The sequence below is a fragment of the Sylvia atricapilla genome, chromosome 15, assembly GCF_009819655.1.
Source record: "Sylvia atricapilla isolate bSylAtr1 chromosome 15, bSylAtr1.pri, whole genome shotgun sequence".
Lineage (NCBI taxonomy): Eukaryota > Metazoa > Chordata > Aves > Passeriformes > Sylviidae > Sylvia > Sylvia atricapilla.
The window spans coordinates 2,742,009-2,768,260 of NC_089154.1; the positions used below are offsets into that span (position 1 = coordinate 2,742,009).

At 40.2% G+C, this 26,252-nt stretch overlaps 2 protein-coding genes across 4 annotated transcripts in view; one reads left to right on the forward strand and one right to left on the reverse strand.

The window, feature by feature from the left end:
- The window catches only part of C15H7orf50 (chromosome 15 C7orf50 homolog), a 123,263-nt gene that overhangs the window by 37,879 nt on the left and 59,132 nt on the right, over positions 1-26,252 (reverse strand). The window contains exon 1 of one of the 3 annotated variants that reach the window (XM_066329715.1): positions 24,331-24,527. The exons of the other annotated variants lie outside the window; for them this stretch is intronic. Coding sequence (XP_066185812.1) covers positions 24,331-24,429 — 99 coding nt within the window. The 5' untranslated portion in view covers positions 24,430-24,527. Of the gene's footprint in view, positions 1-24,330; positions 24,528-26,252 lie in introns of those variants that run through there. 3 annotated transcript variants of the gene reach the window in all.
- GPR146 (G protein-coupled receptor 146) overlaps positions 1-26,252 on the forward strand; it is a 48,732-nt gene that overhangs the window by 6,646 nt on the left and 15,834 nt on the right. The window contains exon 2 of the mRNA XM_066329710.1: positions 15,284-15,325. The gene's annotated coding sequence lies outside the window, so the exon portion shown is untranslated. The remainder of the gene's footprint in view (positions 1-15,283; positions 15,326-26,252) is intronic.

The window sequence follows — 26,252 nt, forward strand, 5'->3', positions numbered from 1 at the left end:
TTTCAATTGTTTTGAAGCATCAGCAGAACATTCTATTACTGCACTGCTGGGCTGGGCTTGGCCAAGGGTGAGATGTTGTGGTTTGCAATGTCTGATGACTGATCTGAGATGCAATTTCATAATTACTTCAAGGATTTCTGCTGCTCTAAAGAAGGCAGTGGGAATTATTCAAACAATCAGAAAAAGTGATACATACTGAGAATTCAAACAGCACACAAAATGGAGAGAAATGCATAAACTCTGCATACAGGAGGCCCTCACTGGCAAAATATATAGAATGTTCTTAAGCTGACAGTTTTATAACTCTAAATGGTTTCACAAATGAAATCCAAACAAAAGAGCAGAGATGTACTCTAAATCACTCAGCAATTGCTGGTTAGGAAAACCAGCAACCACTAACTCCTGCAAACAAAAACAATTGCCTTAGGAAAGCTTAATGAATGGGAAAGATGTCAGAGTTTTTGTTGTTCTTCTTTCAGCTTTATTTTTCTGTATTCCTGAATCTATGCACATAATGATTCAGTTCACCCTGACAAATACTGTACAACTAACTATCAATCAGAGCAACTTTTTATATGTTGAGAGCAGTCAGATACCAAGTGATAAAGCGAGTTCAGGCAGAGGGCATATGTTAAGCAGCTGTGAGTCCTTTACTCTGTCTGTAACCTAAAAGCTTAATGTCATTACAGAGCTCTGATTTCTTCCTTGCCTGCCTTACACTAGAATACCCACATTATATGGAATAGAGATTATTAACTTAATGGAAGAAATACAGCCACATAGTGACTGCAGTGGAACAAACAATGTGCCTATAAATATAGATATATATAAGGATATTCTGCCTACAGTGAAAGATTACACAACCAAATGCTTCTGTTTGGGTTCTAAAGAAAGCTCTACACTTCTGAATAAAAATCTCAGGTAATAGTTTTAGCAACAATTTAAACCTGCGTAAGTCAGTACCGCAGCCAAAAGATACACTCCACCTTCTCCCATCTCTTCCTTGGCACAAGAGTTTGCACAGTTTTGTAAACCCATTTGGGTGAAAATTCCCTCTCTGTCCCCTCACAAAGGTTACTTTAATACCAAATCAGTTTGTTGAGTCGAGTCACTGTGAACATTTCTGCCAGCAAAAGGAGGAGGTGATAGAAAGGTGGAAGCAAGTGGATGTACAGCTTTTTTGCACCCTCTGGCTGAAGACACAATTCCTTAAAATAAACCTAAGTGTAAAATATGTAATGTTGCTATGTGTATCCTACCTTTTACATATTGGGGTGATGAACTGCAGTTTGTCAGCTCTCAGGGTACCACAGATCGTTTGATATTTGTTGCTCTTTAGTAGCATCATACATTGCTGCTTTGGGCTTTCAGTTATTCCCCTCTAATTTCAAAATGACAGTAGAGGTCTAGTTAAGGCAGAAAGCATAATTTTTGCTTCCAAGTGCCTGAACTCGGGTGTTTAATGTTATTTTAAAAAATTATAATTTTGATTTCTTACAGAGGCAAGCAAGTAAATTTTAAAAATGGCAATAGAGAAGCAGTATAGAAAGTAATAAATGTCTTACAGTGTACAGGACTCACATTTCCACAACGCTGAGAGTATTGGTATAAAAGGGAAGTCCCCCTCTGTTCTTCATCCTCTCAGGTGAGCTGCTGGTTCAGTTAGTTTCTTCTCTGGCTGATGTTCTGTGGCTGCTGGAGCTGTGTGTTCAGTGATCTGCAGTGGTTCAGTGTCCAGCACAGATGCTGGTTCCCTGCCCATCAGAAACTCTGAGGCGCAGGCAGGGAACAAAGAGGCAGCTCCCACTGGAGCTGTCAAGGTTTTGTTGCCATTTCAAAGTACAGCTCCAGTGAGAAGATGCTGGTTTGCTTCCTGCAGTGTCAAATGAGAAGGAAAATGCCCTTCACCCACTATCTACCCACCAGTGCTCAATAAACACATCAGAAACAAAGTCTTCTGTGGCAAAAATTTATGTGTTTGCTTGCTCATTCTGGAGTGGGTAATGGTAGCAGTCATTTAGTGAACTGCTCCAGCAGTTCAACAGATGATGACTGAGTTCAAAATGAAATTTCACTTGTATCATTTAGCTAATTAAACAAATAAATGCTGTCATGTAATAATAACTCATACCCAGAACTTCATTAAGATACCTAATACAATAAAGAAAATAAGTTATCTTCATATACAGCACAAATAAAAACATAGTGCAAGATGTGGTCAAGGCAGTTAAAGAACAGCGTTGCCATCCTCTGTCCTTCCCTTTGCATTTCCTTTTGGACTTGCATCATGACATTCAGTTCAGCAATGACCCACAGCAAGAGGCCTGCCAGGAATTAAGCTCTAGCAACCTTTAAAAAAGCCTCACAGTTCTGTAAACAGAACATCCAATAGTCACCCAAGTCTAAGCTCACAGCAGGCACACACTGTGATAGGAGAACAGAACACAGCAATTGTAAGAATCAACTGAGATTTCAAAATCTTACTGCCAAAAATTTTGCTTTGGTCTGTTTAAAACTCTTTGTCATAGGCAGCGTGCAAAAATGCCTTTGACATGCCTAAGTGTCTCTGAGTCCACTCCTGCTATTAGCTAATTAGTAGAGAATCTTACCCTGACAGTGTGAAAAAGGAGTTCACAGCTTCTACTTCCAGAGCAGAAAGAGGAATGGTATCTAATACCAGGGACTCAAACACTGCCAGGATCTTAAAGCACAGCCATTGAGTTAGGAGTTAATCAGACACCTAAATTGAGAATTTCCACCTGGAAACTGTGTTTATTTAGTGTCAGGACAGACTGTTCTGCTTTCTGAACCCACACACATAGAAACGTGCTTATCTCAAATTCAAACTAACGTTTATCTCAAATTCAGACTAATGACCAACTATCAAGTTATGTTTCTGCCATATATGTGTATATATATATATATAAAAATATATTCTTCATCCAATCAAGGTATCAACAGAAGAAGTAAGGACTTAAATTTGACACACTGGTGTGACTTTCTCTTAAGTAAAAGGGTAAAATAAAAAAACTGTGAACTTCCACAGTTTAGTTGTTTCACGAAGAACTAAAATTAAAAAAAAAAAAATTAAACATTTGTCTGACTTATTTTGATGGAAAGGGTCTTTTATTTTGACCATGGTACTTAGAGTCATCAGTGCAGAAGTAATGACACAGGGAAGTGTTCAGGTACAAAATGTCTAATTCGTCAAACATTTGGTTAATTTGTTTTCTAAACCTAAAGCAATATTTGATCAGTTGAACAAATACTTGAAATGCATTTGGCTAGTTACCTATTTAGAAAGAGAACAAATTTATTTAAAAGGGTTTCTTTTACTCTTTGGTCACCACAGAACAAAAGTTAGATTGAGCTCACAGGATTTCAGGATTTTTAAAGTTTGTTGTTTTTTTTTTTTAACCTGGTCTCAGATTAGACCTCCTAAGAGATTACTGCTGTCAGGACACCAGTGATAATGGGAAATGTTTTAGGAATAGGAGTGCCTTAACAGGAAAAGACATACATGCTGCAAGAACTGATATGGCAAAACACTCTTCCTTTACCACTTAATTAAGCAGAGCTGGTTTAAGGATGTCTATGGCATTAAGGTAAAAGGAACACACATTTGACAGTAGGAAATGCATAGTAAAATCTATGCAAAATTTCTGACTAACTACAAAAGACAAAGTCTAAAGAAATGGAAAGTGCAGTCTTATCAAGGTTTGTTTTCAGTTTAAAACTGGCACATGATCAAAAGATTTGAGACACAGTTGTTGCTTGCAAATGGATAATTAGCCTGAAACACCTCCTAAGCTGTTCAGGCAGTACATTTACTAGAAATAAAAGCAGAAAAAGATCTAATACAGCTCCTCTTACAAGCAACTGTCAAAGAGGGTTTTTAGGCATTTTTATCTATTCAAAGAGTAGACCTACTGCCAAACTGCCTGTATATCTTTCCTTTTTAAATAAAAAACTACTTTAAATCCACATTGGGAAGTGTTAGAAACATAACCCATATAATAGAGCCCACAGACCTCTTAAGGCTTCTGAAATCCTTCATCCCTAGTAAAAGCCTTGTATCTTTCATTACTTTTCTTTTAGCTTCTTAGATTAGGGTTTGGATTTCAGTCAAATTAGGCTTGATGTTCCTGGTACTGTCATAATTTCAAATATTTATAATTTTCCCAGTTCTGTCCCAAAACTTTTTAAATCATCTGTCTTCCTTGCAAAGTTACGTGGTCGCAGTAGGACACCAACTGCAGGTTCTCTGAAATTCTTCTGAAGTTACACTGAGGGAGATGCCATTTGTGAATTCTGCTCTAGCATATGTTCAGTATATAAAGTTATTTAAGTGCTGTACAATAAATAACGCAGCAACATAAGCTTTCAGCACATTTGGAAGTAAAGTCATAAAAACAGTCTTGTTTTGGCCAAAGTGCAAAAAATTTATTCGCAACAAATGTTGCAAATAGGAAGCCACAAAATCCACTACAAAGACAGACAATTCCATAGCATTTTTTGTGGCTCTTTCTCCAGAGTGATAATCAGAATTTTAAAAGCTGGGCTGTAATATACCTGACCTGTTTGGTTATCAGTGTCTTTTGTACCCGTGTCCCCATGGCACGTGCTCATGACAACCAGCAGCGTGAGGAATGAGCCACAGCAGCACTTCTGGGCCTTGATTAACACAGAACTCAGGGTACAAAGGGCTCCACAGCAAGTGGAGAGGAAAATGGATTTATGGTATTGGTACAGGCAATGCATTTTAAAGAGCTGGAGTGACTCCACAGTAATTAACTTCCTGGGATAATCGTTCACAGAGTATCTGGCTTGTGGTGACTCCCAGGCAGGGATGTTGCAGAAGTGAGTAATTAGAACCTATTACAATAAGATTAAGATGTCTTTGCCTGAACAAGCCTTGGATGTAGCATCATCCTTCAGGAAGAATGATGGGTGAAGGTGGTAGCTGCACTCTCACCAGTTCTTCTGGAAACTCTTAGGTGGCAACCTCTGAGAAAGCTGCAAAATTCACTCAGTGTTCACAGGGACAGTGAGTTACACACGTGTGTCCACTTCCTTCTGCAGTTGGTTATTTCAGGAGCACTTTGAGCAGGGCAGGTACCCCTTTGGGTGGGAAGATCTCCAGGGTCAGTGACAGGAACACTGCTCCTGGCACATGATGGAGCACTTTGTCCATGTCTGTCACTACACGCATTACTGGTCAGTTTTGGAGCACTGGATGTCACCAGCTGCCTGGTTTGATGCCAGAATTTTGTATGATGCCTGGATTGTTCGAGGAGTTTCTAGTATAAGATGACAGCTGGATCACTTAGGCTTTGCATTTTGTTCTACTGAAGAAAGTGATCTTGAGTCACATTCTCTTCTCCTCAGCTTTTGAGCGAAGTGAATTGAGGAGGGACATTCACGGAAAACTCATGATGATAATTCAATTTTGAATGCTCACAGAGCTCACATGGCTGACATGAAATCCCTCACAGTTGTGAGTAATTAAAACTGTAACTCAACTAATAAAAAGTGTTTGTAGGCAAAACCACAACTGGGTCCTCCCTTGCAGCAAAACTGTCTGGTAAGGTCTGGACTTCTATATTTGCTCATATTGTATCTGAAGGCATCTCAGTTCAAATGGTTTCCTGATCAAAGATAACATATGGCAGCAGAAAGAAATGAGTCTCTCCAGAGCTGCCAGCTCACTGCACCTTCAGCACTGAATCACAGCAGAGCCTTTAAACGGGAATGTTACTGAAATGCCACGTCTAATGCAGATACCAACACTAAACTTACTGTGCTGTGCCCAAAAAACTGCAAGAATTCAAACAAAAGAATTCATAAGCTCTACAAAGAAGATCTGTGAAGGGTATTTTACCCTAGGAGCAGTATTATCAACTTCGGTTCCAGTCTGGAAGTCCAGAAAAGAAAGGAAACATTAGCATTTTTCTACTCTTAAAAACAAGGGGGAAACAAAAACAATGGGTGAATCATCTGAACACAACTCTTTTTCTCAGCATCAGATTCCTTATACCAAGTCATCACAAACCTGTCTGTTTCTGGTTACTGAAAGACTTGTGGGCTAATATAGGGGGGGAAATCACTAAAGAAGTCAGAGTTCACCCATATCTTCTTACAGTGTGGATGACACAAAGTAATAATTTTAATTTCTTCATTTGGAATGGTAGCTCCCATAGTTTGTTCTTTCTGCCCTGATTTACAGTATAAAACCCCCAAATTATAAAATTACATTTATACTTTAGCCTTTTTTGATTTGCAATATTTTTTGTTACTTTATCAGGCCTTAAATCCCAGGAATGCCTTTCTCTGACTGAAAGAAGAAAATACCTTCTTATGTACCCATGCAAAAAGAACATTTAGTATTCAATCCTTTCAGCTGTAAAATCAAATGCCCCCAATGGAACACAAAAAGGAATCAACATCAGACATAAATTTCAAACACATTACACAAGTGATTAAAGAAGAAAGGGAAGAAATCTAAAATAAACCTACTTGCATAACAGCCTGTGCACAACCCCTTGAGATTTTAGAGTGGGATAAATATGTTTCAGACTGTGCCACTAATGTGACGTTTTAATGGTGTGAGAATGATAAACAAAACTTCTTAGAGATAGATAATAAATGATAAAAGTCTGCTATAAAATTTAAAGGCCCAAATAAACAAATATCCATTGATCTTTTCCTGCCAAGAGTGGCCATCTCACCAAACCTGGTGATGGATGCAAGAGAGTTGAGAATGTTGTCACTTTTTCTGGACAATGAAGCAAACCCACAGAAACCAGCAGGAGAAGCAGCCAAGTTTAGCCACCACATTTGGCTACATATATTTATATGCTATAAATACACAGGCAGCATCTAAACAAGGATACAATTATCATTCCCTTTGTAAGAAAATCATTAGTTGTACTATGCTAATAACATACTCTGAAGTAGCAGGGAATCAGAATTGATTTTCATTAAATAATACCAGAATGTGATTCCACACTTCAGTAATGATATTTTCTGCTGTAAATGTGCAGCAAAGATGTGTGCAGCCAAGGAATGGTGAATACAGATCCAGGGAATGATGCAGCATCTTGTCCAATCCAGTCACCAGTGAGGGCAAGGGGAGGAGGACACGTTCTGAGCTGTGATGGCTTACACTGATAGTGGCAGGAACTACTCCTTGGATGAGCTCATTTCATACTGGGAGCATGATGCTATCACAGACGTGCTTAAAATGAAAGCCAACACAGAGATTCCCGTTATTTTGCTTGGCTTGAAAAAAAAAAAAAAAATCATTTACATTGAAAGCTTTGTCTTCATTCTTATCACGAAGTGTGAGTTATGCAATATGTCATCACAGGAACTGCACGTCCCAAGGAAGAGCTTTTGATTTCGTTTAATTTAAAACGAGACAGAACTGGGTCAATTTGATATACCATCATGACTGCTTTGTTTATCAACAAAGACCATGTACTATTGCCCATAACTCAGTTTTAGGAGTATATTATCTAGCAGTTTTATAATCAAGATTGTTTTTACTACTGGAAATTATATAAGCTTGGACAAGGATAACATTCAACATTATCAACTGGGAGGCACCAGAGTTATGATTTCTAGGCACAAGTTGTAATTGGATTGGAAGGCAAAGTTCAAGAAAACAGTAATACTCTTGTGTATTAACAGAAGGCCTGTTCTGCTCTGTAGTGCACTACCCAAGGCCATTTCCTTCCTTGATATTAAAATTCTAATCAGCCTTCATTTCATCTGCAGAAATTTATTACCTAGTCCAAGTTCTCTGTATAGATTTAGAAACAAACAGACCTGGAATATGAGACCCAGCATGTTATAAATTCTCAATTCAACTATAAAAATCTGTACATGCACAGGGGGAGAATGTTTAAAACACACTGAGTTCCCCACTGTGCCACACAGTGAATTATTGCTATGAACCCTGCAAATGTCTTGGTCTCTAAATACAGCTGCATTAATTCCAGATTTGATATTAAGATCTTGGATATCAAACCCTGAGGAAACTGGACCCACTGTAGAAGAAATGAAAATGAAGAACTATAACCACAAGAAGAAATTCTTCACAAATTTGCCTTCAGCAGTGCTTTCCAAACTGTGGGGCACTCGCTGCAAGCAATGTGCCTGTTTATTCTAAGGGAATTGTAAGAGCTGCCAGAAAACCTGAGCGTGTTCTCCTAAGCACTGCTGCTGTTAAAGTCAGTGCCTTTGGCAGGATCTGTGTTTGAGGACTTCCAGAATACTGGAAAGTAAGCTGCTGCTTCTAAACAGAAAAAATAGTTAGCTCACTCAAACCATTAGCTGCTGTGGTTTTTTTTTTTTTTTTTTTGCTCCCAAGGAGGCACCTCTGACTTGAATATCATATCTCAAAATTAAGCCAACAGCAAAGAAAAGGATGTCTGGGAAACAGGACAAAAGAGTGTTTACTCTGCAAGGTAAATCAGGGAAATGGCTAGAAGGGCAGAATTACAAATCGAAATGCTTGAGTCTCCAAACAAAACACTGAAACATCAAGCTCACTCTTCAAAGAGCAGCAACAAACCCTGAAGATCACAAGTGTGAGGGTACGTGTCGTCTTCATGCCTCAGCATAGCTCGAGAGTAGGTATTTATGTCAAAACAAGTGGGTGGGCCACTGAGAACTGTGCAAACCAACCACCCCACTTCCTCCTTGTTGCAAAATCTCATTCTTCTTTTCTGTCTCAGACACACGTTCAGCCCACCTCCAGCTCCTCCCTGCTCCCCTGGAAGTCCCTTCTGCAATCCTTCCCCTCTGGTAGACACTGCAGACCTTCCAGCCAGGAACCTGTGTCACTGAGGACAGACTCCAAGGCAGCTCTGTGTCCCAGCAGCAGGGGAGATGAGAGGGCACCACGTGCCATCAGGCAGGTACCAGCACAGGAGGCAGCACAGGCATCCCAGCGGCTGGAGGTGGTCAAGTTCACACTGTTGGCAGCAAAGTGCCCACGTTCAGCTCCCCAGGTGAGCCAGGGGTCAGACATGTCCCCTCCTGGGAGCTGCCTGGCCACACGTGGTGCCACTGAGCTGTCAGCAAGCTTACAGAAAGTGCTCTTCAGCTCTGACAGAGAGATGTGTGAAATGTCAGCTCTGTGTGTGTGTGTGTGTGTGTGTGTGTGAATATCAAGTCAGGTCAGCCTGCAAGGCTGGGACATAGTACAGTCTAATACTGGATGGGTTAAATCTTAGGGTGCATAAAAAAATTTCAGTGACCTTGTAAAAAAAAAAAAAAATGAAAAGGAGATGGTGAAGTGCAAGACGCTGCTCCAGCTGGTCATGGAGCCACTGGTAAGGAATTCAGCCAAATCCCTGGGCCACAGCACTGCCTCCAGACACCAACACCAGCTTTTAACCAGAATGGCTCCACTGCCTTACAGTAACTCAGAACCAGCTTGTTGCAATATCATGGGAGGGACAGGAAACAAGAGGAGGAAAAGAAACCTCACTCAGTCAATTGGCAGTAGGTAGTATTGCCCCAAACCCATCAAGTAAAATTGCATGTTAATTGTAAGGTAATTTTCAGTATTTGAATACAGTTTCCTCCACCCTTTTCCACTCCATAAGACACACCTGACAATTAGAAGCAGCTCTGTGGGTGCCCTCACACTGATCCACCTGCACGTTATCACCATGCAAATGCTGACTTGCCAAACTCAGCATCCTGCAGATGCTGTTCCAGCAGGTGCTGCTGGGGCTGCTCCCATTTCAGCCTGCACCAGCAGTTCACTGACTGGCCGACAGCTCTAAACTACATTTGGGAAAGGATCCCAGCTCTCAAACTTTCTGTTTGGTCTCTCTGAGCATCTATGGATAATTAAATAAGAAAATTTACAAAATACCACTATGAACAAGCAGCTGTAGAAAGTGGAAGTGAAGAATGTAATTAGGTTATGACATTTCTAAATGTAATCATTAAAAAAAAATCTACAAATTAGATCCTGTAAATGATCTAACTAACAAACAGTAAGAAAAATCTCACAGGACATATTAGCAGTTGAGACTGAGAATTGAGAATTCAGTGATTGGGATCACAGACAGACCCTTTTGGGGGATTTTTCACTTCTGCTGTGACTCAATCTCTTCAGTAAAATGGTGAGTTTGCAAATGCTGGGGAAGGTTTGGGGTTTTTTGTATTTAACAGACTACAGCCATGGCAAAGACTGTTTCTCTTTTTTTCCTGTTTTTAATTTCACACGTCGAAAGCACACAATGAAACATCTTTAGAAAGGATGTGGCACAGCTTTTATTCTGACTGCTTACTCCTGATGAGTTACTCTTAAAAAATAATTTACAAAACAACAAAAAATCCTGCTCAACCGATGAGCACATAAATTTCAACAGAAGACAAAATGCCAAAAGTAACAGGGAGCTGTGGAGAGCTGACACACACTGTACGTGTGAACCTAGAACTGAAAAGTTTAGTCTCATATTAAAATGGACTAAATTAAGATTTCCCTAATGCAACAAGTTATGAAGGAAGACACTAAACTCTGACATTAATATTTACTGTTGTGGAGAGCAGATATACAGTAGTGAAGGCAGCATCTGCTGCTTGGAAACCAGCTGAGTGACTTCAGACCTGGCACTTGTGCAAATCTGTGTGTACTATAACATAAAAATATTAATTGAGAAGTGTATCAAGTTAGGCTTGTCAGCCTTAATATTTTCTGGTGATTTGAATGGGGCCAGAGAATAAGATAAGTATCTTTACAAATCCAGTTGGCTTTACTTCAAATGCAAGAGCTTGTTTCTAAGCTGCACAAGAACAGGAGCCCTGTAAAATCAAATTTTGAAGGCAAAGCCAACTCAGTTCTGCTCATCATCTTGTACTCTGAATCCTGTCTGCAGCAACAGTTTTTGGTGAGCTCACTGTACTTCCCTGAAATACTGTACAACATTCAATTATTTTTGTAAGGATTTGGGGTTTCTTTTTGTATCAGAGCTACACTCATCTCAGGGACAATCTCTAATTTTAGTATTTAAAACAAGTGTTGATTTTTTAAGTTGACACTAATGAAATATTTTCATTGGCACTGATAAGATTGCTGGAGCTTTCTTTGCAGCGTTTAGGGAGTTTTTTAATCAAGCTGGTCAGTATTCCCCATTTACCAGTGCAGATCAGCTTAATTTGTTTAACAGCTAAAACTTGGAGTGAACAACAGTATTTTCAAAACAAATACATCAAGTTAAATTAAGCAAGGCCAGTTGTGGTTCATCTGAATCATATGGCTCCAGATTTCAAATCTAAGCGAAGGAAATAGAGGTTATGACATCCTGCAGCTGCGACAAGTCACGTTCATAAAGCAACATTAAATCAAGACCACTTGGCCAGTTCAGGCAGTTTGCTTGTGTGGAAGTGAAAGATCCCATGAGAGCATTAAAAAAAAGAAAAAGTTCTGGTGTCCCAGCCAAACCCCCCTCCCTTCACTTAATGCTACCAGGGACTAAGTTTCTTCAGAGCAAATGACCGTGGAATGTTGATGCCAAGTAATTGCTACTGATTTATTCACATCCAATAACAGGCAGCAGGAATCAAACACTCACCAGAATGCAGGAGTGAGTAAACTACACGTGGTCATCCCATGCTACACAAATGCCAAGTGCCTGAGCCTGCCCCTCACTACTCTGGTTTTTCAGACAGATCCTTTGGGTGACCTGTCACCATAAGGCCACACAAATGCTCAGATCAGCACAGGGACACACCAGGGGCACATCACTACACAGATAAAAGTTTCCATCCAGCAGGGAGTCTCAGGAAGGAAGAAAGGGTTGGGTCTGGAAATGCCATTTCCCACTCTCCCGTTTTGTAGCATTCATCCCTGGATGTGAGGCCAGGTGTGGAGCTCAGAGCAACTTGGTCTGGTGTGTCCTCAGCAGTGGGGCTGAAGTAGGTAATCTTTAACGTCTCTTAAAAGCCAGGCAGTTCTGGGATTCTGTGATTTTAAGATATATTTATTGATACAGTAAGTACTGAAAAAATACCTGAGGGTTGGCATTTTCAGTTAGAGCAGATGGAAGAAGTCTTTTCCAACATTCTGTGAGTGAGTACTGGTGGCTGAAACAGAGGGATCATTCACTGCTCCCCTGAGTACCAGCAAAAAAGTGCCTGTAGCTTTTCCCTTTTTTTTTTTTTTTTTTTTTTTTTCCTTCTTTACTTTAAGCAGGGAGGAAGCATGAAACACTAGCACTGATTGGGGACTTTCATGACTCTATCTGGATGCCAGTGTCATGCTGTGTAAACATGTGGATCCATTAGACAATTCTTGGAAGCAGTGAATTCCAAATTTGATCTAGTGATAGGACTCCTGCTGCTTGGGAAAAAAATAAAAAAAAGATGGGGTTGTGAAACCACACAAGGAAAACGTTTCAGATTTCTTAAAAAAAAAGAAGAATGCAAAGCACAGCATGAACAATCCTGTCCTGGATGGCCTGCAGATCCCAGCCTCTGCAGAGTCCAGACACACAGAAAAAAACACCTGAGCCCTTGGCTTTATAATTTTATAAAACTTAGTCCAACCTGAAAGGATAAAAACATTTGCATAGGGAAAAATTCGTGTCCACGTGCAGAATACAAATACATTTTCCTTGCTAAGTGACAATCTGCACCAGTGATTTTTATCTTCTTGCACATTTCTTGTGCAGGCTCCTGCCGGAACTGGAGCTGGAGCTCTCTGGTATTCCCAGCAAGGCTGGCTGGGGAAGGGAGTGGTGCTTAACTGCCTTCCTTTAGATGTGCTGGCAAAGCAGCACTTCTTGCTTTGTAGTACTTAATGGGCTAAAACACACGTTGAAATTAACTCCTTCATTAGCTAACATAGCTGCTGCTCCTTATCACTTTCATTTTTCTTAATTATAGCACTGCAAAATTTGATGTTCTGATTCAGAATTCAGTATGATTAATACAACACATGAATTATATTTGTTATAATATAAATCACAAGCCTCGTGAATAAAAGTATAATTACACATGACCTTTGAAATCATACTCCATTCTTTAAGCTATCTAGAAATAACTATGCTCATTCTGCCCATGCCACAATTTCACTTCAAGTTGCCTACATTAAAACAGAAACCAGTGAGTTCAGCTCCCAGCAAAACTGCAAACTCACCTTAAGGCTATCACTACAGAACTTGTTATTCATCTCCACAGACTTAGAGATGTGAAGAGCCGTGTGTATAGCTCAGCATTTCCATTATGATTCATGTTGGGACTTAATCAATCCTGAAATGTTATTTACTACATACAGGGAATTGTACTTCAACAGCAAGGATCAGAAAGCAAGAAAATCAGTGCAGAAGGGCTCCTGCGGAGCTGAGGAGGAAAGCAGTGAGTCACACACGTTATCCTTGGGAAGCTGCAGCAGGTCAGCAGTAGCAAAGGTGCTCTTTGGAGACTGCTGGGTGACTACAGAACTCTTCTCCAACCCAGCCCATAAGAGCTCCATGAGCACACAGCGGTGGTCCAGGGAATGCAGAGCTCAGTGATGCACCTTGCTGTGCATATAAAGAAACTTGTGCAACTTTGCCAGCTGAACTCAACAACTCTCATGGCTAATTCCAGTGATATCCCTACCCACGTGGAGATGAGGCCACAGGACACAACTAAAGCACTGAAGGACTGCATAACTCAGGGGGGACATCTCCTGCAGCCTGTCCTTACACAGCTGGAGCTCCCAAAGCTCCAGATGTGTCACAGCTGTGTCCAGGTGGGACTTCAGCAGTGAGGGGCACCAGAAGGAGCTCTCCACAATCGGTTTCTGCTCTGAAGCATGGGGCAGCTGTCCCACTACATCCCTAAATGTGACTTAAATTTGTCTGGAAGTATGAACAGAACAGCTGCTCCTTCTTTGGATGGATTTGTGGCAGATTTATTTTTTCTTCTTGAGAAGTGAGGCCAGCCAGAGACTGTGATGAGCCAGCCACTGCTGCAGGGTTTTACAGCCAGCAGAGCTGGTGTTGGGCATTTCTACCTGTGTGGCACATCACAACAACACGTTAGCCATGGAAATCCCTTTCTCTTAAGATCAAGACCACATAAAATAGTAACAGTTTGTCCTTCTATTTACTATTCCCCATCAAACTATGAAACTAAAGTTACAAGCAAAATACTGGCTGCACTGTTTGTTTTTCTTGGGCCTTAAATGCCAACCACAAGATGTCAAACAGAGGGCAGAGAGAGGCCAAGGAGAGCTGGGGAGCCCTGACTGGAAAATGTGGTAGGAACAACCATAACTGGTGCTGATAGTAGACAAAAAGTGCATCAGAATGAGATCAGATCTTTTACAGACCAGCGTTGCATCTCTTAGTAAGACTTAAATACAAAAAAGAATGAAGTAGTATGGGCAGCTATCTTAAAATATTTTTTCCCAGATGAAATATTCTACTTACCTCAAAATTCAGTCATAATTAAGTACCCTTGAACAAGTTAATCTTTATTTTTAGGGGAAAACTCATCTACTCTTATTAAAGTTTGCCTTTCTCTACAAATATTACTGTTCAATCATTAATCTCAGCTCAAACCTCTTTAATTCCTTACGTATGCCTGTTTATATTTTTTTTCCTACTGCAGTACATATGGAAGTTAGTGCCTTACTTGTTTTTTCTTCTCCTTTAGATAAGTTGCATCTGCATACTGAAACAGCAGTTGCAAATTTTGAGTGGATGGATATATTACATTTCCTATAATGCAATATAATATAATTCTATTTTTCCTCATAGCATGCAAAAGAGCAAACACATTCTCAGTATAGTGAATTAATAACGTGACACTGTGTGCCAAACCCACCACTTCTTACAGTAACTAACCAGAGTGACATTTATCATGGTTTCATATTACAGGACAAATATTTGATATTGGGACTGTTACATGTCAGTTTTAACCCACCAAGCATGACATTTTTAATGAGGAGAAGGAAGTTATGGTTCTATTTTTAGATCAATCTACAGCTTTTACTCAGGATCTTCAATTCATCTCACAAGTGTAAATAAAACCATCAGCCCCACTGTGAGGCATTACAACAGCAAACATCATGAACAGTTATGTTACAGATTTTCTAATCATTGGATGAAAACACTGGATATTGTACACTGAGTACTGTAGGGAGATGCAAGACAAAAAATTTAAAGTGATCTATATTTACCAGATTTGATTAAATTTTGTTTTCATTTCTTTCAATCACCTAGAAGTAAGTGTTTCACCTTTTTTTTTTTCTTTTTTTTTCTTCTCTCAGTGGCTCCATCTCAGATTGACATTCTCCTGGGCTGCATCTCATGTAAGTAGAGCTGTAGCAATACAGTGTGATTATTATTGCGCATGCTTATTTCATCAATGTAGAACTGTGAAAATTTTTACCAAAACTGGGACTTTTAGACCTGATATTTACTTCTGTAAAAATGTACTAGAATAGCAAGTCCTGACTGAAGAGGGAGTTAAGATAAATGATATTAACACTCAGATTGTCCTTCTCAAAGATCACAAACCACCCACTTAAACAGTCTCAAAAATTACATTCAATTTACTACATCTGTGTAAGTTTGTGAAATCTGGACTCTTCCAAGGATGATGGAAGTGTCCCATCATCCTTGAGGCACTCCAGGGCTCTTTGCCAGGCAGGGACACCTCTGGAGAAGCAAGCTGAAGGCACATCAGGACCTTTAACTGGCATTACATCTGCAAATAAAAGAAGGAATGGAGGCTGCAGTGCTTTCCTGGGAGAGCATCCTGACAGGTCAGCTTGCCCATGGGAACGAGTGTCACTAACAAGGGCTGATCAGGGAGAAGGGGAAAGGCAAAGCCAAGCCCTTGTTGGCTCAGCAGGAAAGATGCACCTTTAGGAAAGACTTCTAATCTAAACTTAATTTGTTTAGGTTTCAAGGACAGACACAAAACTTCACCTTGCCTTCTCCAAGAGGCCAGTTAATTCCATTCAGTGAGCACTGATGGTGCAAACAGCACCAATACTCTGGGAGAGTATTTGCACACAACAAAAGAGTTTGGGTCCAAGGTGTGGCACCTGCTCAGCGTGGAGAGGAACAGGGGACTTGGACAGCCCACCCTAATGAGTAAAGGATGAGAAGCCAGGAATTATTTAATGTTGATTCCAGCTCTGCCAGTACCAGCTGCTGCTCTGTTGCTCTGAGTGGGTCACCTCATCCTTTTTCTTATTCTCCTATGTACAATAAGCATTTTGGTGCCCAGTGTCCCATTTAATGTTCTAGTCATAAATGCACTGCCTCCCTTTACTTTGATAAAGTACAGTCAGCATCAATAGTAATACTTTTTAAAAATATCTTTCCAACTATTGTGAAACAGGAGCTGACTGTTTATGGAGTACTTATTTTTTATGTCAGTTTACCATAGGGCCTCTTTAGCCACAGGCTTACAGCTGGAGGCCCCAAGGCTTTTTTTGGGAGTGGAAACTTTTTGAGTTCAGCTCTTAACAAATTTCCAGCCTGCAGTATGTTTTTCATTAGTCTACATGGTGTTATAATAAATGATGCACTTCCTCTTTCATTTTATGATTTTTTTTCTTTTAACATGCAACAATTTTTCTGTGTCTGTTTTTTATTACTTTCAATATACTCAACCACACTAATCTTAGAGACTGTGTATAAAAACAGAACAGATATACTGAATAAGATACCAGCTACAGCAAGACAAGCTTTTAAGTCGAAATTCTTCACTGAAGGCCAGTCATAAACCCATTACATGTATGCAGCTCCATGGGCAACCACTTTTTTAGAGGCTGCTGTTTTTTAAAAATAATCTATTACCCCAAAACCTAGAGCTGGTGTAGAAATGGCTCTGCCAGCATATTCACCTGGAAGATATTCAGCTCAAAAAGTCTGATCCCACTGGCAATTCTCCACTACAGCTCCCACTGTATGTGTTTGCCTGCTTTAAATATGTTTTTTATATAGTTGATACACACACTTTTTTTAAGACAGCCTTCCTTCTATATTTTTCTCTCTCTCTGTAATTTTTAATAAGAATATATTCCTGGGGGCTGACAGCACCAGGAAAACCAGGCTATGCCAACCAGGAGAGATTCCAGTTGAACATCATCATGTCTGGCATCCTGCATTTCATTTACAAATCTTTGATTTCTAAATGAATGGCAGTTCAAAGTACACATGAAACACAGATACTTTCTGCTTATGTACATAGAGATTGTTAGAGATTAGACCACTTTTAATTAAAGACTCGAGCAGGTGTCAGCTCATGGGCCTCTCTGAATTTGGTTTAAGAAGATGTATGTGCCACAGTTACCCAGCAGCACATTAATGCAAGCAGAATCAAAGAGACTTTCCTCAACAAAGCCAAGAAAAGCTACTTTGTTAGAGGGTTTGAAGTTTGCTACTACTGATCTGTCATTTATGGAACATCACATTCTTGGGAAACATTTTAGAACACTTAAAAATAAATAAACAAGCCCCCAGCAAACAGTCCCATGACCAGAGCCCCAGGCCACACAAGATGTATTAATTTCAGTGGGGTTATGCTGTGCCTCTGTTTACACATCTGACTACTCAGAGTTAATTTCCAGTATCAAGGCCTAAACCAGATAATTTAAGAGCATTCTGGACTCAGACAAGAAGAGTTTAAACATGGAAATGGAACTACTTCCAAGTAATTTTTCTCTGCATCATACTTCAGAGTGAGAGCAATATGAGGGGCACTCTGTTTCTCCATTATTCAAAAGATTCTTCATTTCTTTTTAAAGGAAATCCAAAGATTAATTTAAAGCCATCTGATGAAAATACTTTAATATTTACCTTCATATTTTGTTGTAATATATAGTGAATTCAGGCGATTTCAAAAGTTATCCTGGATGCTTCTCATTTCAAGGTGTCAAATATTGGCTGTCAGAAATTTCCATTACACATTGTCTGACAATATTTGCTGCTCTGGAGTACGTGAACTGACTTTTAATTCTTACAGAGGTAATGATAATAAAGTTTATAGAAGCTGGGCACAGGTGACATTTTAGAATTTTGTGTTTATTGCAAGTCCCTCCTTTCCAGGTCCATAAAGGAAGTGTAAAAAATGGTTTGAACTGCCAAATGTATAAATTTCATCCTTTCATCAGTTATAGCTACTCTCAGACTGGTCTCCTAATCACCCTTTAAAAATGAGGGCACCACGAGCCCTTGGCAGCAGTGCTACAGCTGACATCTGAGGACAGGAAAGGAGCACACCTGTAATCCTGGGATTTTATGGCTAGTAAATCACCAACTGAAGCCCCAAACCCGAGAGCAGACCATGACAGAGCTGTGGGAAGGAAAAAGTGAGGCAGGCAGAGCCACCAGCTGACAGTCAGGGGGATGCAGGACAAGCATGGGACAAAGACAGACCAAAGGCAGGACCAAAAGACCTGCCAGGGCTGGATGTGCAGCAGTAAAATACCAGCCTACATCCCAAAAGCTGCCTTATGGAAGGCACAGCACGGCTGCAAAGGCAAACTTTAAAGGTGGCATAGGGTGGTTAACATGAAAGCACAATTTTTGGAGTCTCAGCTGATCCCAAAGGGAAGACTGAGCACTTGTGTATAAACCAGCTTTCTCTTTTGCAGTTACTTCCCCCTACTTCTTTACTTACTACAATATTGCATACAGAGAAATCTGAAAAATAAAAAAATGGTAGAAACCAAGACTTCTTTGCTTCAGCAATAAAGTACAAATCTAGAGTAACCATGAAGGCCCAAATTACAAAACATCCACCAGTGCAACCAAGAATTAAGAACGGCTCCTGAATTTTATCAAGCTGGCTGCAGACAGTGTAAGGAATCTCCCTTAGCCAGGAAGGAAAAATGCCTAAATTCAGGTGAGATTCTTTTTGTGCAGCTATGGCAGGCACAGGTTACAAAGTGGGTCTTTGTACGGCTGCTCCACCTCCAGCTTTATTTGCTGGGAACCGGTTATGTAACATACACAAAAGAAAATAACCATTTCTGGGTTGTTTCCCTTTGCAAGCCCTGGGCTGCCAGGAGGAACTGAGCGAATTCAAAAGCAGCTTCCCTTCTGTTGCTCTTTTGGGTGTTTCTCTTTGAAGTGGCACCCTGAGTGGCTGCTCATTCACCAGTTTTGTAGGTAGCCTTTAAAGCAATGCTTTCCACCCTTCGAGCTTAAGTACAGAAACATACAATTAATTAAACCAAGTTAGTGGTGTTATTATTGCAGCCTTTTATTTCTACTTGGTGTCAAGACTCTTAAGACAAAAGGACTCTTTGTAGTAGGATTTCAGACACTCTGGGGAAAATTATGAACTTTAAGACTGATCTGATCTGGTTCTTGCAACACAGGAACAATCTAAGGAAACCATTTAGCTATTGCTAAAAGGAAAATTCATTCTAAAATCCAGAAACAGCGTCAAACTTTGCAGTGTTACTGTGCTGTATTTAGCTGATGATTTAACTCTTTGTTTTGACATGCTATTTTTAAATCGGTTTTTTTCCATTAAAAGAAGACTTAGCCTAAAATTTGGAATTTTTGTGTAGTAGATTTCCTGCCTAGGAAATCTTTGGTAACAGATAAATGAACCACTAATCTGCCAAATGGCTCTAATGCAACAAAAATTGCATCTATTGCTGCTTGTAATTATAGTGACCAAACATTACTGGTTTCCAAATATTTTCCTGGTGTGAAATGTTTGTAAACCAATCTATTGCACTGCTGCTGAACTCCAGGAACATTCTCCAGGATGGTTCTAGTCCTTAGCTTAAAAAGTTTCCACATTATTAAGAATTACTATGGAGAAAAATCTCAGTAAATCTGTCTTACCATAATGGCTCACTCCCATTTCCACACACTGTGTATGTTGTTTATTTTCATTCTTTGAGCATGGGATTTTATAGCCACAATTATCTCATTTTCTCATAGTACAAACAGTCCCATTTTCATTCATTAAGGTCAACATTTTCATTGTATTCTTCCTCTGTTTTTTTTCTTCCCTTTAAAATCTGCTATGAACAATAAATACAATAGGTTTATGCTATCAAAATACCTCGGGGTAGAGATTTATTAATACATTGTTTTTTCACATGAGGATAGATCAAAAGTGGTAATAGTAAAATGGACAACTAGAGGAAATGATGTTTTAGCTCCATTTCCATTCTCCATAACCTTTAGAAGAAATCTACAATCATGCAACCTCTTCAAAGATTTTTGTGCAACAATTTTCTCCAAAATCTGGAAGGCTTCAAGAAGTAAAGTGCAGTCAAGCAGCTTTTAGAAGCTGGTAGCACTTCATGGTCAGCTGGCTGTGAAATCCTACTCACTACTACAGTCTGGAGCTTGCAAACTTGGTGCTTTACAACTTTTTTAAAGGGTTGAAGGGTGGGGAGACTGCAGCAAAGCATTTATTAAGGAAGACAGTAATACCCTGGACTTTTTCCTTTGCTTGTGCTTTGTCCTGCTTCTCCTCTGCTGCAAAGTGAGCTGTAGTGCCTTCAGCCTGTCCTGTAGTGCCTTCAGCCTGTCCTGTGAGCTTCACAAAATACACCAAGAGGGTTAAAGCCCTTTCTCCCTCTCCCCACTACCTGAGGTCTGCAAAGGAAAGAGCTGCTGAAAGCCTGGGAAGAGGAAAAGGTCAGGGGCTGTGTATTGTATCCTGTATGTTTGGATTAGCCCACAATAGCTAAATAAACTGACCTGATGTCTAATGACATTTTCAAACAGTAGCTAAGAAAATGAGCCAAAGTATGCAGAGACAAAAGATGCACACAGACTCACCAAAACCCATCTCTAATACATCCATGACCCAATGGAATTTCAGCAGTTTGGCCACACCAGTCAGGGTCAAATATAAAGGAACTCAAGTTAAAAAACCTGCTGACTAGAAAAGACTCCTGCCTTGCCCATTCTTACCACTCCTACTGATATGCAACTATCAGAGTTTTTGCACAGAACGATGTTTTTGAAACAGAATCACGGTCTTTTTGAAATAAAATAAAAGGCATGCTACTGACATGAACCACAAGCTTGGAATACTTCGGGAAAGTTTCTATGAATTAGCAGGGTTAGCAGGTCTGAGGGATTTTCACTACAAACCACACAAGGATCCCATCAGCAGAGGAAGGAGCTGTGCTGGAGGAGGTTCCCACTCCTGTAATGATGGAGCTGGCACAAGGAGAGTAACCCTGAGCTGCCTCGGCTGCTCCCTGCACTGCAGTGCCCCTCAGAATGAGCTCCTCTCTTGTCCCACCCGGACACCAAGCAGGTGCCACTCACTTTTCTGCTGAGGGCCACCAGAAAGAGGCTGTGCCAAGGGCTGTGACACATCCAGCTTCCACAGCCAGTTTCACCAGAGCTCATCTGGAACAGCCCTCAGGGAGAGCTGAGTTTATTCCTCAAACCAGAGATGCTGGTTCTGAGGAATGAATGCATGATTAATGGGGTTGCACCACTGAGACAATTGTGGTCGCCTTTTTAAAGTTTTCCATCAAAGTTCCTGCAACCAGAAATACTGTAGCAGATGAAGAAAGAAAAAGAGTCAAAGCTGTGCCCATATAAAAGGCAGTGCTAAAGCAACTAATCTAAAATTTGCAAATAAGTCTTGCTTACCTCAGCTGATTTGCACATTCAGTTTCATTTTTTATGTAATTACCAAAGCATTTTCAGACTTGTTATGACCAAATATGAACTTGCTGAATATTCACACTAAGATGAAACAGAAATAAACAGTCTTGACTGAACCCCATTAATACTACACCTTGCTTTACACTTAAAACAGTAATACTGAAATGAGACAGAGTGTCAGTGGGGATTGGCTTCATTCTGTGCAGTGAACCAGGAGATCTTTGCCCAGAGTCTCTGTCATGAACCATCAACTGCCTGCATTCCCTTGAAGGTACCAGCTTAAGATAAAAGTATACTGAGGAATATTTGTGCTAATTCTTTATATGAATAACCACTCTTTATAGACACTCTGCATATGGGTATGAAGGGCTGAAACACAGCCACTAATTCACTAATATTGTAATGATGCTTCAATGAAAACCACTTCAGCTCATAAAAACAATACTCTGGCAACCACAGTCCTGAATAACTACTTTCACTTTAACCTTGTGATTTGTTTAATCCACCTGAATCACTGACTCTACCTCAGTTACTGCACAGAGCACTCCTGAAAGGTGAACTTCTAAAAGTCATTATAGTGTCGAACAAAATTGAACAGAACTTTGCTTTGGTCTTTTTAGCTTCTGTAAGTAAAAACTATTACTAAAATTGTCCATCAGTGAGATGTAGTAGCACGTTAGGGACCTCAGCACCTTAAACATATGGTGACTTGAACAGCTGAACCACTACAGATTTTTCTGTAAGCAAAACCCTGCACTGTTCACATCCCACTGTCATATTAACAGAGTTACCTGTAATTATGAACTTCAGGGCTGCACATTAACTTTACAGAACCATCAGCCATGAGAGATTTATTTGGGGTGAGATGGACAGGGAGCTGCCATGTTTAATTCAGTGTATGAATCAAGCCAAAAGCATTGAATACTACACTGCATCTGAAAATTCATCTTGTAAGGAGAGCTCCAAGGCTTCTGTGATCTCTGCTGCTTAGTGGTGACAAAAAAAAACCTGCATGATGTTTTTTGCGTGTGTCTCATGCTCATACCAGACACCTGTCCAGCTGAACCTCTACCATGTGCACAGCAAAAATAACTTGGCTTTGCTTAAAGGTGTTTTAGGTTTGGGCTCATTTTCCTGGCAGGTCACAGAAGAGGTTCCACCTTCACTGAGGTTTGTGTTTGCTGGCTTTGCAGTGAGGCAGAGTTAAAAAATAAGTCACCAAAGTAAACCTCAACATTTCCCTCAGTCCCCTTGCAGCTGTGTGGCCAGGACCAAGTCTCACCACAAAACCCCATCCATAGATCTGCCCATGGAATCTTCATTCATTTTAGGGTTAATCTCCTTTACAGTTGATAAGTAGAAGCGTATCTTAAATTTTACTGCTCTGGAGAGACCAGAAAACACAAGAAATATCTGGAAAAGTTCTCTTAAGTATGGATATTGTTGAAATGTGGACCTTTATGGTTAAAGCACAACAATCTCCTCTGCCACAAGTTCCCCAAGTTGATCAATTACCACTTGTTACTACAAGCTGTAGCTACACAGCATAACTGTGTCAGGGATTCCATCTCTCTACACTCAGACAAACCTTATGGGAAGTCTGCTGGAAAAACCCAACCAGGAAAATGGAAAAGGTATTAGGTAGTGGACACTGCAGCCCAAAGAAGTGATGGACTGATGGGGCCTATAAGAGCAAGCAGCTGCCTCTAGAAAACCAAGAGTGCAGCAGACTCAAAGGAGCCACATTTTTACCTCCTGCTGTCCCTGGAGACCAAAGAAGTGCTATTCCATCTCCTAATCTCTGCATTTTTTCCCTGCAAAAGCTGATCTGCTGAAGTTTATGAGGTCTGAATTTCAAAAGGAAAGCACACTTCCCCTTCAACTCCATGCCCAACTGTCACTGGTAATATCAAATATAAATCAACAACACAGTTTGGGTTTTCTTCTCCGTGTTTCAAAATACAAACCATACATTATGGCTTAACCAAATGAGTGATAAGTATGAAATATTACAAGCCATAAAAAAAGGAAAAGTCATAATCCTGGGCTGCCTCACACTGTCTCCTCAAAGAAATATTACTTCAGAGATTAAAGAAGTACTTGTTTATTTAATAATCTGACCAATCTCCAGGAACAGAAAATCTAATGGAAAATACCTACATGGGACCTACAAGCAGAGCTGCTGTGTGATAGACATTATAAATAGAGATTTGGGGGTTTTTAACTTTAGTGTAAACAATAAAAGCTTAGCCAAAGGGAGCAAAAAAAGAAACCTGAACTAAGCAAATACTTAGGTCATAAATACCAACACTCAGAAGGTTCTCAGGTGTTAAGCTTAGAGTCTATCTCAGAGTCCTGTTGTGAAGTTTTAGCTTCTAAGAAACTGCAAAATTTAAAAAAAGCAACTAATGGTATAAAATAACAAAATGCATTTATATTACATACAGCAAAGAAGACACACATGCTAACATGAGTGACGAATTCTTCATTCATTTTATGGGTCAACTCCTTTATGGTTGATAAGTAAAATCATATATTAAACTTCACTGCTTTGGGGGAGGAAGGAAAAACACATAAATTATTTCTTCATTACAGTTTTAAAAGGCAAATTATTTAAGGACTATTTGTATTCAAGCTAAATAGACGGAATCATGATGTTACAGGCTTTTTATTCAAATGCAAAGAATTTACATTTACCTACCACCTCATTAAAGTCAGATGACAGAGCAGCACCATTTTCTTTACATGACTTCTTTTTTCCCCCCCAATTAAAATGTTTCTTCTGAATGCTTAAAAGCATCCTGAGGTTTACAGTATTTTTCAAAGCTCTTGTTGGCTCTGTTTCAGGTCTAATGTAGGTTACTGTCTGAAGTCTCCAGAGGCCAGGTGAAGTTGCAGGGTTTTGCATTTGTGTTTCCGAGGTGGGGGAATGACTGCGGGCATACACGGCTGTGCTGAGCGGCTCTGAAGGAAGTCACCTCTCACTAACACAGTATTTCTGTCAGCTTGGCTCGCTCTGTTGTGGCCCATGACTGTGTTATTGAGCACGGAATAGCTGCTCCCATGGTCACACTCTTTTCCTGTACCGGGGCTCTCGGGGTCTGATGCAGCCGCTGTTTGTCCCCGTTACACCAAAGGCTGAGGAACTGTGCCCGAACCGCAGCGTGCCCTTTCCAAAACCTCTCCTAGAGCCTTTCAGAGCCAGGGCCAGGGGACACAGCACCATGCCTAGGGCAGGATCAGGCCCTGGCTTTGCCAGAGCTCCAGTGAGAGTGTGTGGCTGCAGCACAGGGGATTTCTGAGCACGTCTGTGCAGGGCAGTGACATGCAGCCAGGGTGTCCAGAGCCACGCCGAGGCCACTGTGGCCACTGCCACCCTCTACCCTGCCACAGAAACTGGACTCCAAAAGGGATGGCCTGATGGGCAAAATGTTTCTGCTGGCCATCAAGGGACAGCAAGGCCGTGCCACCTCCCAGGTGAGATTTTCAGCGGTCCTCCCTTTAGATGGCGTTTGGTTTGTTAAGAGCCTAGAAAGAATTTACGTGAAATGCATCTAAGGCTTGGATCAGTGAAAATGAATCATGTCGTCATTAGGAAACAATGTTTGCTTTTCAGATAACAGTTCTTAACGGAAAACATCACTGTTTGAAGTTGTCACACTCCCCTTGTATCTGGTTGGCCAAAACAAAGTCACAGTAGCTTTTCTTGTGCATATCAATTTTCATGCACATTAGGCTAGATTTCTCACTGTTTCTTTAGGTAATAACTATGTGCTTTATTTGTTGCTCTGGATATACAAGATCTCTGTGTTTCTGTATATTAAATCTAGAAGTATTACAAGGGAGGGGAGAAGTATAACAGAGGAATTGATCAAAAGTTAACCCAATTAATCTTTAAGAGAAAAAAGTTCTCAGTGAAAGCGAGATCCTTATGAATCTTTTATTCATATGATAGTAATGAACGTGCAGCAAACCATACTGTAAAATATTACTGCGAAACAGATAGACACAGCAGTAACTAATTAACTAATTAATCACAATTAAGTTGCATTTTCATTTATATTATAAGAGAAGGTAAGCCAAAGGCAAACTTCAAAGCACCAAAAATTTCCTAACTGCTTTCAGCAGAAGCATTGAATAAGCAGAATGACTGCTGTCCTTTTAGCCTCTATAAGCATTTTGAACTACACTAGTCACTATGATTTTCTGCAAATCTGTTTTCTAGTGTACATAGCAGAACACCTCGTTTCCCTTAGGGCTCTGTCAGCTGAACTTTACATTGTTCTGACAGAAATGCTAAAGCAGCATAAAAGGCAGCACCCTGTTTGTCATGCCAGTATCACATCCAGCACGTGTTTGATTGGCTCCATCATGTAAGTCTGAGCAGAATTCCATGGATCTCTACACAAGTCAGACTGATTCTGAAGTGATGCAACGAAGTTAATCAAATGTCTGGTCAAAGTGATTAATGTAAACATCAGTGTTAGTGATTTTTACATCAGACTGATTCATCTGAACTCCTGCATGCAGGATCTGAACAGCAGATAAGAGGTTATCAGAATATTCTGCATATTTTCCACAACAGCCACAAGTATGGCTCATTTAAGTGAAGACAGACCAGCA